Raw genomic sequence first — 18,639 nt, 5'->3', positions numbered from 1 at the left:
GTCTATTAACTTCTGCAATAAAGTTAGAAATAAAAAAAGAATGGAAATAAATAGTGAATACAACAATACATTGATCATTTTAGAATAAAAAAAATATTTAAATATTAAAAAGCTTTCTTCCACATTTCTTGAGAATCTTAAGATATGTTTAATGGTTTTTATGATAGAAACTCTAACTTCCAAAAATGGAGTTCAAACACTGAAATTCAAATGAGAAGATACTTTTGACCAACTACTGTGTAAGAAACCGCAATCCACTTTACTATCTACCCTCTCAGACTATAAAATAACAGGGTGTTATCTCCAGTGCAATTACCACTACTGAGGACATTTTGATTCCCATGACTGATTGTGTCTATATACTCATCACTGTGCTGCGTAACATCAGAATGACTTTAGCAATAGAAAAAATCTTCAAACTCTCAATGTGATAAAAGATTAGAAATGTCTGAAGTCAGATATGTTTGACAGAGAAAACTGTGAAAATGAAAACTTAGCTGTGAAAATGAGAATCTCCTTTAAAGCAAATATGCAGAAAATGACATACCAATTTTTTGCCAATGCCTCTCATGCCACGATTTCTGCCGCGATCCCGACCACCATCTGATCGCTCAGCTGATGAGGTAGTAATTTATAATTAGGGAAACACACATATGGATGTATAGATAAACAACATGCATGGATTTTGCCAGTTATGAGAAGAGACAATGTGATGGCGTTGCTGCTTACCCAAAGTTGCACAGACTACAATGAGTAGAAACAAAAATGTTCCTCCTTTTGGGCGCATGTTGGAAAGAGCTGCCTGCCTTTTGAACATGAGGACATAATTTAAAGTTGGTATTAATACTACAAATATTACAAGTAATGTTGACTTGCTTCTTTCTATTTTGTAATGATGTTTTTTTCTTTCCATAACAGAAAAAAGTAATTAAGTTTTGTCATGGGTTGTTATGGAACCTGTCTCCATGCAGGCCACCTCCAGTTTTCTCACATATGTTCTCCTCTGAGGATTTGTGATCTAGTTAACACCTTTATCACTCATCCTATGGGAGGCCACAGACTTTGGAGGATTCGTGCTGTGAAAAACAGGTTTGATAACAACATGATGTACCTTTCTCCTTTCACCTCTGCACGTACACAAACTTTAAAATGTCTTTGCTTTTTAAATACTGAAGTTCCCTATCAAACATTTGCATGTTGGTGCTTTGCCTTCATTCAATTTGTTTGCTTGCCATTGATTTGTTTTTTCATTTGAATACCCACATTTACTGGAAATGGAGTAAAAACAAACAAAAAAAAATAATAGCATATTTACCACTTTCATAACACATTGACTTGTAAATGTTAGACAAGATTTAATTCCCTAAATATTTATATGTCTATATATTTGATTTTTTTTATATTTGATTAATATATATATATATATATATATATTGTGTTTGTTGTACATGAAATGCAAAGTACTTTCAGAAATAAAAACACAAATAAAAACACAAAAAATAGATATTAATAATAAATGCCAAATAGCTTTAGTATGTCTAGAATGTATGTGTATGTCTTGTTTTTTTATATTCTTATTCTGTCTTCTATATCTATGTGTCTGTATCTTTATCTTGAGCTGCTGTGACAACTAAATTTCCCCACTGCGGGATAAATAAAGTCATATGTTATCTTATTATTAAATAATCACAGGTAAATATTATTAGTTAAGAATTATTAAAACATACAAAATACTGATTAAACCTGAAACTATCATCACAGTTAAAAGGGAAAAAAGAACTGATTGATTTCTATATATAAATTAGTTTTGTACTTACAGAATCCGAGTCTGCTACCAGGCTGATCCTAGAAACGGGGAAATTTCAAAAACAGGATGGAGACAAAGTAAAGCGTGTTGTTCCTCTGCCCCTCTCTCGCGTCTGATGTGAGCTGGCTGGGTGGTTACCTGTACTCAAGAGGCAAAGCAGGTGCATGTATTAAATCATGACGTATGTGTGTGTGTGTGTGTGTGTGTGTGTGTGTGTGTTTGTGTGTTTGTGTAAATGATTCAGCAAAAAGCCACAGATTTTATTCTACCTTTTACTTTAAAACCAAACAAATCCAACACAATGATACACAAAGCTGAACAACATCATAAAGGAATTATTATTTTGAATTAGACATCCAGTTGTTGATTTATCAGGGTTTTTTTTTTTTTTTTTTTTTTTTTTTGAGGTTACAAATCAGGATATCAAATCTTACCATACCAATCATATCATACCAAATCAAACATCTTTTCTAATTGAAGCTGGAAAAGATAGATGGGCTGATAAAACACACACACACACACACACACACACACACACACACACACACACACACACACACACACACACACGCACACAACCAAAGAGCTCTAATATCACAATTTTTTTTACATACAAAGGACAATAACCACACAGTAGGAGCTTTATTCAGTCTCTTCGGAGGAAGTGGGCAATAATGAATAGGCAACTTTGAATGGTGAGTGGCAAACAAGCACATTTGATTTGATTTGTCAAGGCCACAGTAGGTTAAGGTGCAGGTTTTTTTTTTTTTTTTTAACTTAGTTTTTATTTAAGTTTAATTCACAATCGTGTACAGAATCATATTCAACATATCTGCTGTTTCATACACATGGTAACACTTATGGTACATCCAAAAAAATACAGAGACTATAATGACAAAGAAAAATATAAATTAAAATGGAATAAAATAAATAAAATTATATCAGTATACCCATAGCAGGGCTCCACCTTTTAGTGAATATATGTTTTTGAAGTCTTAAGGAGTATGTTATTTGTTCCATTTGATATATTTCCTTTATTTTTTCAGACCACATACTATGTGTTGGGGGGTCAGGCTTCAACCACCTTACTGTAATGCATTTAATTGCTTTTGCTAGTAATATCTGTAAAAGATATGTTTTGGTTCTTCCTTCAATGCCTTTTGGTAATAGACCTAGTAGGGCCACCATTGGATCCATACACTTCCTTCCAGAATGCTTTCAGTTTTGGGCATAGCCATAGTATGTGGGTCTGATTGCCAATGTGTGGGCCGCAGTTTCTCCAACACTTATTTGAGTGCGTAGTGCTAAATTTAGCTGTAATTTCAGGTGTCCGGAAGAACCTCATGACCACCTTCCATTTAAATTCTCTCCATACATTTGAATTAGTTACTGAATGTACTTCCCTACAAATTTCCTCCCACATATCATGTGATATGTTGGCATTCATTTCAATTTCCCATCTCTCCTTCACCTGTGCAGTATTATTCAAATTCATGCTCAGGAATATTTGGTAACAACAATTTATTAATTTCTTATCCCATTTTTTTGTTTGTACTTTAATCAATAGCTCTTCAATTAGTGCCGGTTTAGCAACTTTGTCCCAATCTTTATGTTTTAATAAGAAATCCCGTAACTGCAAGTATCTGAAGAAATCTGTTCTAGGTAGTTTGAATTCCTCCAACAGCTGTGTAAATGTTGATGTAAATTGGTGAGTCCATACCTCGACCAATTCCTGAAACCTGCATCTAATTTAGAGGGCACAAAATCATTCATACATCCAATGTTTGTAAGTGCTGAAATTGTTTTAGGCAACCCAAAAGTAAATTTTATTGTCTCCCAAATTTTTAATGTGTTTTTGGTCCAATCGCCCATATTTATTTTGCTTGGATGGACATCTAAGAATGGTAAGGCATGTAAAGGTCTTTCACATAAACTTTTTTCAATATTGAGCCAGCGTGTATGTGATAGGTCCTGAATCCATATTACTAATGGTTTTAATTGCGCAGCCCAAAAGCAGTATCTCAGATTAGGTAGTTTGAGCCCTCCCTTTGTTTTAGATAACTATAGCGCTTTAAGTCTGATTCTTGGTCACTTTCTCTGCCAGATAAATATTGAAATTAGTTTGTCCAACTTGTCAAATGTAGTTTTGGGGATGTTAATTGGTATCATTTGAAATAAATATAATAATTTGGGCAGCACATTCATACGGACACTCTCAATGCGGCCCAGCAGCGAAAGGGGCAATATTTACCATCTATCTAAGTCCTTACTAATGTTATGAATTAAGCTTTTGTAATTGAAATCGTATAGTTTTTCTAATGAAGGTGGTATATGAATACCTAAATATTTGATGCCATCTACTGGCCATTTAAACCCAGTCTGCAATTTAGTTGTATCTGAGATGTTGCCACCTATATACATGGCCATTGTTTTGTCCACGTTTAATTTGTAGCCCGAGAAGTGTCCATAAGTGAAAATGATGTCCTTTAGATATGGTATTGTTGTTGCAGGTTTTGTAAGATACAACAATACGTCATCAGCATACATTGAAATTTTATGCTGTTCCCCATTTATCGTGACCCCTCTTATATTATCATTGTCCCTAATCATCTGTGCTAATGGTTCAATACTGATATCAAAAAGCAAAGGAGATAGTGAACAACCTTGTCTACACCCACGTTCCAGAGTAAAGCGATCTGAGAGAAATCCGTTAACCTTAACTGCGGATTGCGGATCTGAGTATAAGGTTTGTATCCATTTGATGAAGTTTGGGCCAAATTTGAATCGTTTAAGAGTTTGAATAAGGTATTGCCAGGAAACTCTATCGAACGCTTTCATGGCATCTAAGGATAATATCATTGATTCCTCTTCTTTAACTTTTGGGTGTGTCATTAAATTTAACAACCTTCTAATGTTGTCCCCGTAGTATCTTCCCTTTATAAACCCCGTCTGATCGGGATGGATGATTTCTGTGGTAATTTTATTAAGGTGCAGGTTTTAATGGCAGCAAGATGCTAAATCCAACAAAAAATAAAGAGTTAAATGAGTCAAATTTTCCAGGGCACGAAAATAAATCAGTTTTTAAAAAAGGTAAGGAATATGATAAAATAAAAACCTGTGAATTTCTTCATTTTCCAAGGCATGACAATAAATCAGTTTCTAAAAAAGGTAAGGAAAATGATAAAATAAAAACCTGACGTATGTGTGTGTGTGTGTGTGTGTGAAAATGACTAAGCAAAAAACAGCAGATTTTGTTAGACAAGCAGTTGTTGATTTATCAGGGGTTTATTTTTGAGGTTGCAAATCAGGATGTCAAATCTTTACCAGATCAAACATCTTTTCTAATTAAAGCTGGAAAAGATAGATGGGCTGATAAAACACACACACATACACACACACACACACACACACACACACACACAACCAAAGAGCTCTAATATCCAAATAAAGTGACGCAGCAAAAAAAATTTACATACAAAAGACAATAACCGCACAGTAGGAGCTTTATTCAGTGTCTTCAGAGGAAATGGGCAATCACAAAAAGGCAACTTTGGATAGTGAGTGGCAAACAAGCACATTTGATTTTATTTGTCAAGGCCACTGCAGGTAAAGGTGCAGGTTTTAATGGCAGCAAGATGCTAAATCCAACAAAAAAAGAAAGAGTTAAATGAGTCAAATTTTCCAGGGCACGAAAATAAATCTGTTTGTAAAAAAGGTAAGGAATATGATAAAATAAAATAAAAACCTGTGAATTTCTTCATGAAATCATCATAAAATACATAAGTTAAGTATATATTATATCTTGATTGGTCCATAAACAGGTCAGTGCAGACTACAGTATTTCCACTCAATAACTGTAGGCCCAAAATGCAGACAACAAAGACGGTTTTGGTTAAAAAGGTAGTTCTAATCAGTAAACATAAGCTCAAGTCTTCAGGAACTCTTCACAATCATGTTGGTGTGAAAACATGGTGTGACAAACAGCACAGAGTGTAATACCCACAGGACTGCCTCTGCTCATCAACCTTTAATCACCCTCATTGGGAATGGCTGTTACCACCTTCCCTGTAAGCTGGCTTTCTGCATGAGTATGATAGGAAATCTGACCATAACGGCATCAGTTAGTGGACTGATACAAATCTCTCCATGTCTGTATTGTTAATAAAGTCCATACATGTGTTGCTCTGTAAAGATAAAGACACAAAGGAGAAGCACCGTGACTGTTGGGTGTGTTTCACTCCATGTTTCCTTCCATTTTGGAGCCAATAACTGCACGAAGGTTTGGGTTGGTGAAGTGATCTGAAAAAGACCATTGACACTTATTCTAGTTTACATTACATTACATTACATTACATGTCATTTAGCGGACGCTTTTGTCCAAAGCGACTTACAATAAGTGCATTCAACCTGATGGTACTAGACATAGACCACAGGAATCAAGTAAGTACATAACTTTAAGAGCTAACTGTCTACGCTACAGGAGTGCTATATGTTAAAGAAGAAAAGAATAGAAAAGAAGAAGAAGAAGAGCAATTTATTATTATTTTTTTTTAAATATATGTGTTAGGTGACCATGGCTTAACCGAGGTATTGTTGGAAGAAATAGGTCTTCATTCAGCCTGCAGCGGAAGATGTACAGGCTGTCTGAGGTCCTGATGTCGGTAGGGAGCTCGTTCCACCATTTGGGAGCCAAGACAGAGAAAAGTCTGGAGGAGGTTTTGAGGCGAGTTGACCCCCGGAGGGTTTACTTATACTCATATACTGAAGTTCCCTATCAAACATTTGCATGTTGGTACTTTGACTTCATTCAATTTGTTTGCTTGCCATTGATTTGACTTGACATTTAAAGACACACATTTAGTCAAAACTAGAATAATAGGATTATTTACTACTTTTATAAGACATTGTCTTGTACAGTAGGACAAGATTTCATTGCTTAATTATTTTTATGTAGATTATTATTAAATCATCACTGGTATCTATTATTCACTACGAATTATTAACCCTTTGATGCACAACATGGGTCTAAAGTGACCCGACAGTTTTTATGTTCTATATCTTTGCAATAATTCATCATTCAGTATTCCAGGTTTTCCTCAATTAGTTTGTTTTTGATCATCATACATCCTAATTTTTATGTTTTCCTTTATACATTTTTGAATAAAATCCCTTTTTCTGTCACTAGTCTTCTAATACACAACATGGGTGAAAAATGAGCCATATCCATTTTTTTTTTAGCTCAGTAGCTTGTTAAGCTAACTTCTTGGCTAAGTAGTTAGCTAAGCTAACTAGTTACTAAGTAGTTAGCTAAGCTAACTACTTAGCTAACTTCTTGGCTAAGTAGTTAGCTTAGCAAGCTACTCAGCCAAGTAGTTAGCTGTGTAATAATACAAAAACTTTTTTTCTCCATAAATTATGTAAAAAATATTTAAAATATTCAATCATAAAATAAGTTGATATCAAAAGATAGAGCACAGACAAACACAGCAAGCAATAAATAACATGGGAAATGAATGTGGGTCATTTTTGACCCATGTTGCGCATCAAAGGGTTAAGACATACAAAATAAAATACTCAAAACTCACCTGCAGCAAATTCTCGGATGTCAGCAGGTCTTTTAAGAAGCACATCTCTGTGAGAGGACAGGAAATGCAAAAAGTGACTGTATGAGTACAGTTTGATGTCTATTAGTGAGATTGTGCCCTAGAAGTGTTTTAAATCTAAGAAGCATTATTAAAAGGTGTTCAGCTATATTTTTCTCTGATACACTCACTGACAGAGGGAGATGCTGAAAGATCTGGCACTACAAAGAAGCATGCTTCGAAGCATGAGATGCATCAACCTAAAAGCACCTCTGACTTCCATTGGAGTTCATTTGTTTGAGAATTAATACATGTGGTCAGAGCTTTTAAAATTAAGCTGCATATTTGTGTAAATACAATGGAATGTTTTAAGGATGGTTGCCACCCAATATGTAAAAGATGTTCATGTAATATGTTGTATGTAGTAAAATAGGTCACATTCAGGGCAGGTTAAAATTAGGCTTTAGAATGTGTGGAAACTACCATTAAAATAATTAATGGATTGGCTCACTCATTCAGTCAAGGTCAGACATTTTTTTATCATCCTAAAAAATAAACAAATTAATTATAAATGTTGGCTTACCATCACCAGGCAAACTCAATTTATGTCAATTTATTCCATTTTATTTTATCAGGTTTTACATTTTTCATTTTTTTATTGAACATAGTTGTTTGCTTTATTTTGCATCTGAGATGAGATAATGCCAATTTGCAAAGTAAATAAAATTATTTGGCAGACATGCTGTTACTCTCTGTAATTTACTTTAGATTTATTATTGTTTGCTGGTTGGTTTTATGATATCTACTATAAAGAACAACAACATTAGCAGCAAAAAGGAGGACATTATAAGCAGAAAAAAAAATGATGTTTGATCTTCTGTGCAGTGTTGGGGAGTAATGAACTACATGTAATTCAACTACATTTAACATTACAGTTTACATTTACATTTAACATTAGTTTAACTACATTATTGGCAAATATTTATTGCCATTGTTTGTGTAGTTCAACTACTGAAACTATAAACTACAGATAGCAGCATAATTTATAGTAAGATACAGTTGAAACCAGAAGTTTACATACACTATATAAAAAGACACATATGCTTTTTTTCTCACTGTCTGACATGAAATCAGACAATCACTTTTCCTGTTTTAGGTCCGTTAGGATTACCAAAATTATTTCTATTTACTAAATGCCGGAATAATGAGAGAAGGATTTTTTCAGACAATTTTTTATTACTTGCTTCAAAGTCAGAAGTTTACTTACACTAACATTATTATGCCTTGAAACAATTTGGGAAAGCCCAGATGATGCTGTCATGTCTTTGGAAGCTTCTGAAAGGTTTATTGACAACATTTGAGTTAATTGGAGACACACCTGTGGATGTATTTTAAGGCACACCTGAAACACACTGCTTCTTTGTGTAACATCATGGGAAAGTCAAAAGAAATCAACCAAAATATCAGGAAGAGAATTGTGGACTTGCACAAGTCTGGTTCATCCTTGGGTGCAATTTCCAGATGCCTGAAGGTGCCACATTCATCTGTTCAAATAATTATACCCAAGTATAAACACCATGGGAATGTCCAGCCATCATAGCGCTCAGGAAGGAGATGGGCTCTGTGTCCCAGAGATGAACGTGCTTTGGTCCAAAATGTGCATATCAACCCAAGAACAAAAGCAAAAGACCTTGTGAAGATGCTGGCTGAAGCTGGTAAGAGTGTGTCATTATCCAGTGAAACGAGTCCTGTACCAACATGGGCTGAAAGGCCACTCTGCCAGGAAGAAGACATTACTCCAAAAGAAACATAAAAATGACAGATTAAAAGTGATAGTCTGATTTCATGTCAGACAGTGAGAAAAAAAAGCATATGTGTCTTTGTATATAGTGTATGTAAACTTCTGTTTCGAAAACCTTCTGAACTTGTATACTGACTATTTTTAGGCTCTATGAGCTTTGAGGTATATGTAAATTGTCAAGTTGATATTTTTTTTGCTAAGTAGTTTGAACTGATTCAGTAGCTTTTGTTGACCAAACTAGATTTCTCCTATAGGGTAGCTTTACTTCTTCTAGCATTAAGTAATTAGTAGCTTTCCCAACACTACTTCTGTGTGACCATCAGGAGCATGTTGTATTTCGTCACACTGTTAAAATAATCGCCTAAGTCATTTATTGCCTAAATCATCTCCTCATGACCACCTATGGTAAAATCGCCTACATCCTGAGTTGATCAGATCATGTGATTTTACCCCTTAAAGATAATGGCCTATGTCAAGTGTGTGACTTAAGCGGATTTATTATGCCTAAGTCAAAATAAAATGTGACTTGGGCAATTCTTTGAACATGCCTTTGTGACTTAAGCAAGATATGGTAACACTTTATTTTGAAGGTGTCTACATAGGAGTGACATGAGCATGTCATAAACATGACATGGGATGTGTCATGAACATTAATGACACTTTGAAGTAACATTAATGCTCATGATACTTGTCATGTCATGTTTCTGACAGGCTTGTGTGACTCTTATGTAGACACCTTCAAAATAAAGTAAGTCACAAAGGCATGTTCAAAAATTGCCTAAGTCATTTATTTCTCTTAAGTTACATAATTTACACACAGTGTTATTACTATGCCAATAGCCTTAGATTATTTTAACAGGGTGACGATTTCTTTTCGTCTCAGTCTCTGGCACAACTATCAAGTAGCTATAATAAAGTTAACCAGCAGGGTCCGTGTGTGGGCAAAGTTTATAGTGAATCTGCTGAATGACTGTAAGAGAAGATGAGCCAAAGTTATCTTACCTTAGAAAGTCGCCTATCAATACATCTACTTCTGGGTGGGATCTCAAATACTTCTCATTATCGATTCTGGTCTTGATCTGAGAGACAATACGTCAAGTCAAAACACATCCAAATAAAGCGATTTGTGGCTAACTAGCTAATGTAGCGTTAGCATTTTAGCACTGTTAAAATGCAGTCGTTACCTTGAACTGTCGCAGTTTCTCTTGCTGCTCAGCACTTAATACAGCGACGTCCAGTTTTGGCAAACCCCCTTCTCCAGCCATAGTTTCTCCTTATTATTTACCTCGCAGTCGCTGTTTAAATTGGTAAACGAAGCACAAAAACAGTCACCTGTTAAAGACACTGCTGCTACAACTGTTGCTATAGAAACGACATCCAGCAATTAACGGCTTCGTCCGCCAGGTGGCAGCACGAAACAGGATAACATGTTCACCTTTTTTTGTAAATCGTCACCCTGTCAAAATAATCGCCTGACTAATTTTTTCAAGTTTTGCAGGAAACACAAAAAACTTCACCAAAAGTGTAACATATGAAATGTATTGATCATTTCACTCAAAAAGGATGTAACAAAGGATGGCTATTGGCATGGTAATAACACTGTGTGTAACTTAAGAGAAATAAATGACTTAGGCAGATTTTGAACATGCCTTTGTGACTTAAGCAAGATATGGTAACACTTTATTTTGAAGGTGTCTACATAAGAGTCACACAAGCCTGTCAGAAACATGACATGACAAGTATCATGAGCATTAATGTTACTTCAGAGTGTCATTAATGTTCATGACACATCCCATGTCATGTTTATAACATGCTCATGTCACTCTTATGTAGACACCTTAGAGTAAAGTGTTACTAATATTAGTGTCTACAATAAAACACTGATAAACTAAACTGATAACTAAACAATCTCCCTCTAGCTCTTCTTTGCTGGGTTCTTATGTGATGCCTATGAATGTGGCAAATTGTCAAAGAAGTGATGATCTTAAAGCGGTCAAATCACAATTGATCTGATCAACTGATTTAGGCAAAAAAAAAAGGACAAAAATGACTTAGGCGATTATTTTAACAGTATGACGAAATAAAATGAATCCATCATCCAATTAATGGACGATAAGGGGAAAAAAATTAGTTTAGAACAGATTTGCTGAGTCTAAATGTATCATTATTTTTAATTAAATAAATATCTGAAAATATAACATATAAACATGAAAATGGAAATAATGGTAGTCCTCAAAGTATATTTTAGCACATACTTTTTTATTTGTAACAAAAAAAGAGAAATCATCATACAATCAAGTGATATGTACAGAAAATGAATAGCATAAAGCGAAAATACATTTTAAACCACCTGATGCTTTGTTTTACATGTTAATTATTTACCATTATATTATTATAACATTTTAGTTATTTTAATAGTTATCTTTTGCCTCTGCCATACAAAAATCTAAATTAATTACTGACATACATATCCTTACAAAAAATAGAAATTCATTGTCAATCGAAATTACAATTCATCAATTATAAATATCTCAATCAACAAACAATTTCCTGACATATATATATAGGCTATATATATTTTTTTTTTCATCCTGTTGACTATTAATCTTTTTGTATATGACTATGTTATTAGCAGGAAATAAAGCACCTGGAGGGCTGGAACATAACAATTGACATAATGCTAGTAACTATTCCTAAATAAGTGAGAAGTTTTGCAGCTGCCTGCTTTGCACACTTCATAACTACAATAATTTTCTTTGGAGCAACACATAGTTTTAAACAGGTCTACAAGGCAGGAAAGCCAAATTAACAACAAATGCTTCTGACACTAACTTTCTACAATTCTTTTTAAAAAACCTTATAAAGAATATGTGAAAACTGAAAGGGCAGGATGCAAGTTATATATTTGATAAGCCTTAATAAAATTATATACAAACAGAGCATGAGGTGGGAGGCTAGAAGCAGGCCTACATCGAGTCTACAGTTTATCAACACACATAGCCAACAAGAGAGTAGCTAAAAGGCTGCTCTTACAACAAATACAAAAAGATAAAGTGTTTTTAGAGGTAGGGTAGGGCAACATTTACCAATTTGGCATATTGATGTCCACAGTGAAACATCACAATGTACGATGATATCGTCAGCGCGAGTCATCCAAAAGATAATCAAACCATATGGCCACAAAACCCACTATAGGGCTTATATCCACCATTAAGAATAAAATGATGCTTGTCATTTTATTAATTCTTTAACCAGAACTGAGTAAATTACATTGACTGTAAAACTGAAGTGTGTTCTTAAAATGTTTTAATTATTTTGAACACATTCTCCTCTATTTGAGATTTGTTGACGTGACCCTGGTATGCGCCTTCAGTTGCACCTGCAAAATCAGTCCGTGCACACTGAAATCATCAGAACTGTTACTTTTTAAGCACTTAATAAATGCCACAGCAAACCCACGCCCAGGTGTAGGCATGGATGGAGGGTGGGGCTTTTAAAGCACCATGTTGTGACGATGGCTTTATCCATCAGCCAGACCCTATTTAGAGGTATTTTTAGAGGTATTATTTTAGTGATAGAAAGAGAGAAAGACTATACAAGCTGTTCCTGAGCTTCTATAAACACAAGCTCTTTGCAAAACTGCAACAATTTTCAAGTCCATTGTCCTTTTGTCATCTGGCTTGTTTTATTCCCCTTCCTGCCTGCTCATCACTCCCTATGGAGAAAGAAATAACTTGTGTTGTTGAAGTGCATGGCTTCTGTCCTCTCCTTAAGCTGCTGTTCTTCTTCTTCATCTTCTTCATCTTCTTCCTGTCTTTCAACTCCACTGTGGGGGGGCTCTTTGTAATGGGGTGGGGCAAAGGTCACAAGAGCTTGCCCTTCTGGAAGTGGCGGAGCAGAGGGCGGAGCAGAGGGCGGACGCCGGGGAGAATCGCCAAACTGGGCGATGGGACTCAGACTCTGGATTTTAGAGACAAATCTGTCCTTGTGTCTGAAATTTAAAAAAAAGAGAGAAGTTGACTGAGATAACTTGCTTTGGTCTGAAATCAAGGACATTCATCCACTCATGTTGTACACTACAGGTCAAAAGTTTTAGAACACCCCAATTTTTCCAGTTTTTTATTGAAATTCAAGCAGTTCAAGTCAAATGAACAGCTTGAAAGGGTACAAAGGTAAGTTGTGAACTGCCAGAGGTAAATAAAAAAAGGTAAGCTTAACCAAAACTGAAAAATAATGTACACTTCAGAATTATACAAGTAGGCCTTTTTCAGGGAACAAGAAATGGGTTAACAACTTAACTCTATGGAGTCTTGGGCTATTTTGTCCATTTTTGAATTCTTTTCAAGTCTTTGTAAGTCATTTTGTGTTTTTTTTTTTGTCATTTTGTGTCTTTTTTTAGTCATTTTGTGTCTTTTGTTGTCTTTTTTATCATTTTGTGTCTTTTTTGTCATTTGTGTCTTTTTTTGGTCATTTTGTGTCTTTTTTTAGTCCTTTAGTCCAACATAAAATGTGATTTTGAATCTTTTTTTTACTTTCAAAACACTATCATGCTCAATGCAGAATTTTAAATGTTGCAAATGTGCATTAATTTCAGAGTACACTGAGACATTAAACTGCATCATTTTCAATTAAATTCTGGAAAAGTTGGTGTTTTCTAAAACTTTTGACCAGTAGTGTAGATGTATCCATGTTTGTTGTACGGCAGGAAGTATTCACTGTACCTGAATATATAGGCAGCCAAAATGATCAACAAGAGAACAAACGAAACAGGGATCATCAGGACGAGGGGGGACACCTCCCAATCAAGAGGCCTATCTACTGATTGAGGAGCTGCAGTAAAGACAGGGGGAGACTGTAAGGAAGCTTAATGGAGCACAACAACATCCATGCAAGTGTGTGTTCGGGTGTGACTGAATGTGTGTGTGAGAGAGAGAGATAGGTGTGTTGAGCCATGTTTCCTGTGGCTTGTTTCGTTGTTAAGCCTCAGTTACTATGATGACATGACTTCCTGTTGAAACCCAATGGGGCAGAGGGGATTTTCAATGCTAACAACATCTAAAAGTTCCCGTTCTGTTGTCCTTTCCCCCTTCGTCTCTCTCTCACACACACAAAAACACCCAACTAACCGAAATATTTTTCTTTGCTATCTTACCATCGGCCACCTCATCATCTGTGGAGCCTTCTGTTAATCCTTGGAACTGCAAGGACAGGATAGGACAGGTCAACAATACATACTGTATGCAGCACAAGTGTAAGGGGAGCATTAATGATTTTCTTATGGACACATTGAGACTCTTACTGTTGTGGCTGTGACATCATAATTGAACCAATCGACTGGCTCTTTAGCTGAGGAGAGAGACATCCATACAGATGACATTATCAAAAACTTTGACAGAAATGAAGCAACACATTTTTTAATCCAAACCAGGGATAATCGACTTGCTTTGCTCAGGAGCCCATTTGCTTAAAGACAGGAGGCCAAGGGCCAGTTAACAAACATTTATGATATTTATCAGAAAAAAAGAATAAAACATTAAATGGCCCATAAGCTATCTTTCCTTGAAATTCTTTATTTTCAAATTAACTGAGTTATTAACTAAATTAACTTGGCATTCTATGACAGAAAAATAAGATATTGAACTGAATTTAATAGCTGCAACTGTATTTTAGGGAGCCCCTTCAATCATGTTATTACTCAAATGTTGGAATGATTCATAAACATAAATCATAAGCAAACTATTGTTACAGTCAAAACTGAAAATTAGAAAAAAAATCGAATTATTATTATTATTATTATTATTATTAATAATAATAATAATAATAATAATAATAATAATAATAAAATAACATTTTTAGAATAAAAATTTTAAAAAAATTATTGTAGATTTAAAAAAAATTACTATACTCTGCTTCACAAAAAATATACTTATTTCTTTTTAATTAATTAATTAATTAATTAATTAATTAATTTATTTATTCTTTACCTCTTCTGCAGGTATGTGTTTTCTTTGTTAAATTATAAATTGTTTCTGTAAGTCACTCCCGCCCACACACTTTGTTACTTTGGCCACTAGGTGGCATTGTTTTCCTCTTGTGTATGGTTTGAGATTTGTTGATAAAATTGACTTTAGGCAAAACATTTTCCTGTTATATTTAATAACTATTGATTAGCAATGCATAAAATGAATTGAGTGCATACTGTGATGATAAAATAACATTTATATAACATATATAATTTCATTTATATGCAAAAAAAATAAATAAATCTGGACAGTGCCACTTTGCATTGCTGGGGGAGCAGAGTTGCAGGAGGGAAAAAGATCAGAAGGCAATTGGCAATTTATCGTCCTCATTCAGGCCCTATCCATACACCCGTTACATCTGCATATCAAACACTATATGTGCAATTATTTTTCCTAACCTGCTAAATAGCATTATACAGTGTTGCCACATTCCTGTATCTTAAAGTAAATTAAAAGGAAAAGTGAAAGTGAAAATCAGAAGCAGTGTCATGGCTGTACAATAAATACAGTATGAACAGGGAGATCCAGCAAGTGTACTAAATTCTATGTTACATGTGGTATTTTATATTACTTTTGAGCATATTGTATCCTTTTAAGGTTAAAAGTAGACCTAGCAGCTTGCACGTGTGCGAAAAGGACTAGTGTACTAGGACGACCAGTAGAGCTCACTGTGCAGTACAGCGATTTACTAGTACTAGTACTCGTTTTTCTATTAGAGCCACTAATTATTGGAACTCAGTACCAAATGAGATCAGAGACATCAGCACATTCGTTGGTTTTAAATCTAAAATAAAATCATGGCTTAAATCCACCCAATCATGCACCCACCAACTATAAACTCAAACATTAGTTCACTATCTTGCAATCTCTTAAGTGTTGTATTTTAACATTGATTTGTGTTGTGGCTTAATACTGTGATTTTACTCTTGCTGTTGTCCTATGTTGTATTGTGTTTTAAGAGTGTAAAACTTTGTTGTTGCTGTTTGAAAAGCTTGTTTGTTTGTGTTAGATTGATGTTATTTGTTCCTGCCCAGGGACTACAGATGAAATTTAGCTTGTAGCTAATTCTGGTACGGCTGAGAGCCATGCACTGTCCCTGTTAAATAAACGAATTAATAAAATAAATAAATAAATAATGAAAAACAAGCAACATATGTTGAACTGTGGGCTGTCACAATTCTGGTTTACAGAAAGGTTAAAAACGCCCTGATACAGAGAGAAAACCTCAGAGATTTCAGGGCTATGTTGGAGGCAGGACCTTCTTTTTTCAGCAGCAATTAAGATTTGACAAGTGCTCTCCCGCTGTACCTAGGCAGTGTATTCTGATGTCTGATAATAAAGAAAACGAAAAAGGAACATCAATGTGCTCTTTGATTCATTTTCTCACTCAAGCGAGGTAGTAATTCCACTACACAAGCCTCACTGTCTAAATGTGGCATCTGGGCAAAAAACTAAATGTAAAAACAAGAAGACATGAGAGTATTACTCTTCTCAGCTTACTCCCTAAAAATCTAATTCCCAATCAAAAGAGTGAAACATGTACAAAGGATTTCATGTCAACATACAAAGTTGAGTTGAAAGCCATTGTTAAAGAGCATAGAGTGATATGTTACGAAAAACATTTTCCTGAAAATGGTTTCACTTTCATCTCAAAATTTGCAAGAACTTGTGTCTCTTTGAATTTTACTGTGGTATGTCTGGATGTTTTTGCAAAAAGAAATATGAGAATGCATTCATAATATTTCTCTACTCTACAGACCTGTACAGTAGTGTTCAATATAATAGCAGTTCAATGTGACTAACCAGATTAATCCAGGTTTTTAGTATATTTTTTATTGCTACATGGCAAACAAGGTACCAGTAGGTGCAGTAGATTCTCAGAAAACCAACAAGACCCAGCATTGGTGATATGCACGTTCTTAAGGCTGTGACATTGGGCAATTAGTTGAAAGGGGTGTGTTAAAAAATATAGCAGTGTCTGCCGTTGACTTTACAAACACAAAACTATTTTGTACAAACTTTTTTGTTTCTAGGATTTAGCAATCCTGTGAATCACTAAACTAATATTTAGTTGTGTGACCCCGGTTTTTTATAACTGCTTCATATCTGTGTGGATGGAGTCAACCAACTTGTGGAACCTTTCAGCTGTTATTACACTCCAAGATCCTTTAACAACATTACACAATTCAGTTACATTTCTTGGTTTTGCTTCAGAAACAACATTTTTGACGTCACCCCACAAGTTCTCAACTGGATTAAGGTCCACTCCATAACATCAATGTTGTTGGTTTGAACCAAGATTTTGCTTGTTTACTAGTGTGTTTGGGCTCATTGTCTTGTTGAAACACACATTTCAATAACATGTCCTCTTCAGCAGAAGGCAACATGACCTCTTCAAGTATTTTGACATATGCAAACTGATCCATGATCCCTGGTATGTGATAAATAGGCCCAACACCATAGTAGGAGAAACATATCATGATGCTTCACTGTCTTCACTGTGTACTGTGGCTTGAATTCAGAGTTTGAGGCTCGTCTCACAAACTGTCTGCGGCCCTTGGACCCAAAAAGAACAATTTTACTCTCATCAGTCCACAAAATGTTCCTCAATTTCTCTTTAGACCAGTTGATGTGTTCTTTGGCAGATTGTAACTTCTTCTGCACATGCCTTTTTTTAACAGAGGGACTTTGTGGGGGATTCTTGTAAATAGATTAGCTTCACACAGACGTCTTCTAACTGTCACAGCACTTACAGGTAACTCCTTAACGACCATTTTTCCTCAGGCTTTCAAAGAGAAATGCATGTTCAACAAGTGCTGCTTCATCCTTAAATATAGTCCACCTGATTCACACCTGTTTTTTCACAAAATTGATGACCTCACTGATTGAATGCCACACTGCTATTTTTTTGAACACACCCCTTTCAACGAATTGCCCAATTGCACAGCCTTAAGAGCTGCATATCACGAATGCTGGGTCTTGTTGGTTTTCTGAGAATCTACTGCACCTACTGGTACCTTGTTTGCTATGTAGCAATAAAAAATATACTAAAAACCTGGATTAATCTGGTTAGTCACATTGGACTGCTATTATATTGAACACTACTGTATCCAGGGTCCAGAATGCTGCATGCATGCTGTGGACAATGAGTTATTCTGGGAGGAAGAGATGCTAGAAGAGGTATGGGTATGTATAAACAGGTTCTTTGGAAAACCCGCTCATACAGGAAGGGAACAGGAGGCCCTCCTCTAGGTTGTCATGACGACCTTTGTCTGTGTCCCCAGGATGGATCATGTGTTACCAAGGCGATTAAGTTTAATGATTTACAGGTAGACATAATTTACATCACTTCCATTTCACTAAGACTATAAGTGGCTTTTTCGGGCCACTGAAAAATACTCATTTAAAGTTTCCACTGACAATGAC

General features: G+C 35.2%; 2 protein-coding genes across 2 annotated transcripts in view; both read right to left on the bottom strand.

Moving 5' to 3' along the window:
* Positions 1-5,292: 5,292 nt before the first annotated feature.
* Positions 5,293-10,546, bottom strand: LOC131976461 (RIIa domain-containing protein 1). The gene is made up of 4 exons (XM_059339510.1): positions 10,375-10,546; positions 10,193-10,269; positions 7,393-7,439; positions 5,293-6,106 (listed from the first exon to the last, which is right to left on the bottom strand). Exons 1-4 carry the CDS (start codon positions 10,453-10,455, stop codon positions 6,042-6,044), a joined length of 270 nt encoding a protein of 89 aa, XP_059195493.1. The 5' UTR covers positions 10,456-10,546; the 3' UTR covers positions 5,293-6,041.
* Positions 10,547-11,438: 892 nt separating this feature from the next.
* il6r (interleukin 6 receptor) overlaps positions 11,439-18,639 on the bottom strand; it is a 31,757-nt gene continuing 24,556 nt past the window's right edge. The window contains exons 7-10 of the mRNA XM_059339174.1: positions 14,490-14,536; positions 14,343-14,388; positions 13,912-14,020; positions 11,439-13,181 (exon numbers count right to left, since the gene is read on the bottom strand). Of these exons, the coding sequence (XP_059195157.1) occupies positions 12,899-13,181; positions 13,912-14,020; positions 14,343-14,388; positions 14,490-14,536 (485 nt within the window). The 3' untranslated portion in view covers positions 11,439-12,898. The remainder of the gene's footprint in view (positions 13,182-13,911; positions 14,021-14,342; positions 14,389-14,489; positions 14,537-18,639) is intronic.

Source organism: Centropristis striata, chromosome 8, assembly GCF_030273125.1.
Source record: "Centropristis striata isolate RG_2023a ecotype Rhode Island chromosome 8, C.striata_1.0, whole genome shotgun sequence".
Taxonomy (NCBI): Eukaryota; Metazoa; Chordata; class Actinopteri; order Perciformes; family Serranidae; genus Centropristis; species Centropristis striata.
This window is presented reverse-complemented; position numbering and strand designations above follow the sequence as displayed.

Bases quoted from the DNA above. Each gene is read 5' to 3' on its own strand.
- LOC131976461 (XM_059339510.1), bottom strand. From the start codon at position 10,455: ATGGCTGGAGAAGGGGGTTTGCCAAAACTGGACGTCGCTGTATTAAGT. The intron at 10,270-10,374 runs GTAACGACTGCA...ATTGTCTCTCAG, and splicing joins AGAAACTGCGACAGTTCAAG to ATCAAGACCAGAATCGATAA. The intron at 7,440-10,192 runs GTAAGATAACTT...GTCCTCTCACAG, and splicing joins TTGATAGGCGACTTTCTAAG to AGATGTGCTTCTTAAAAGAC.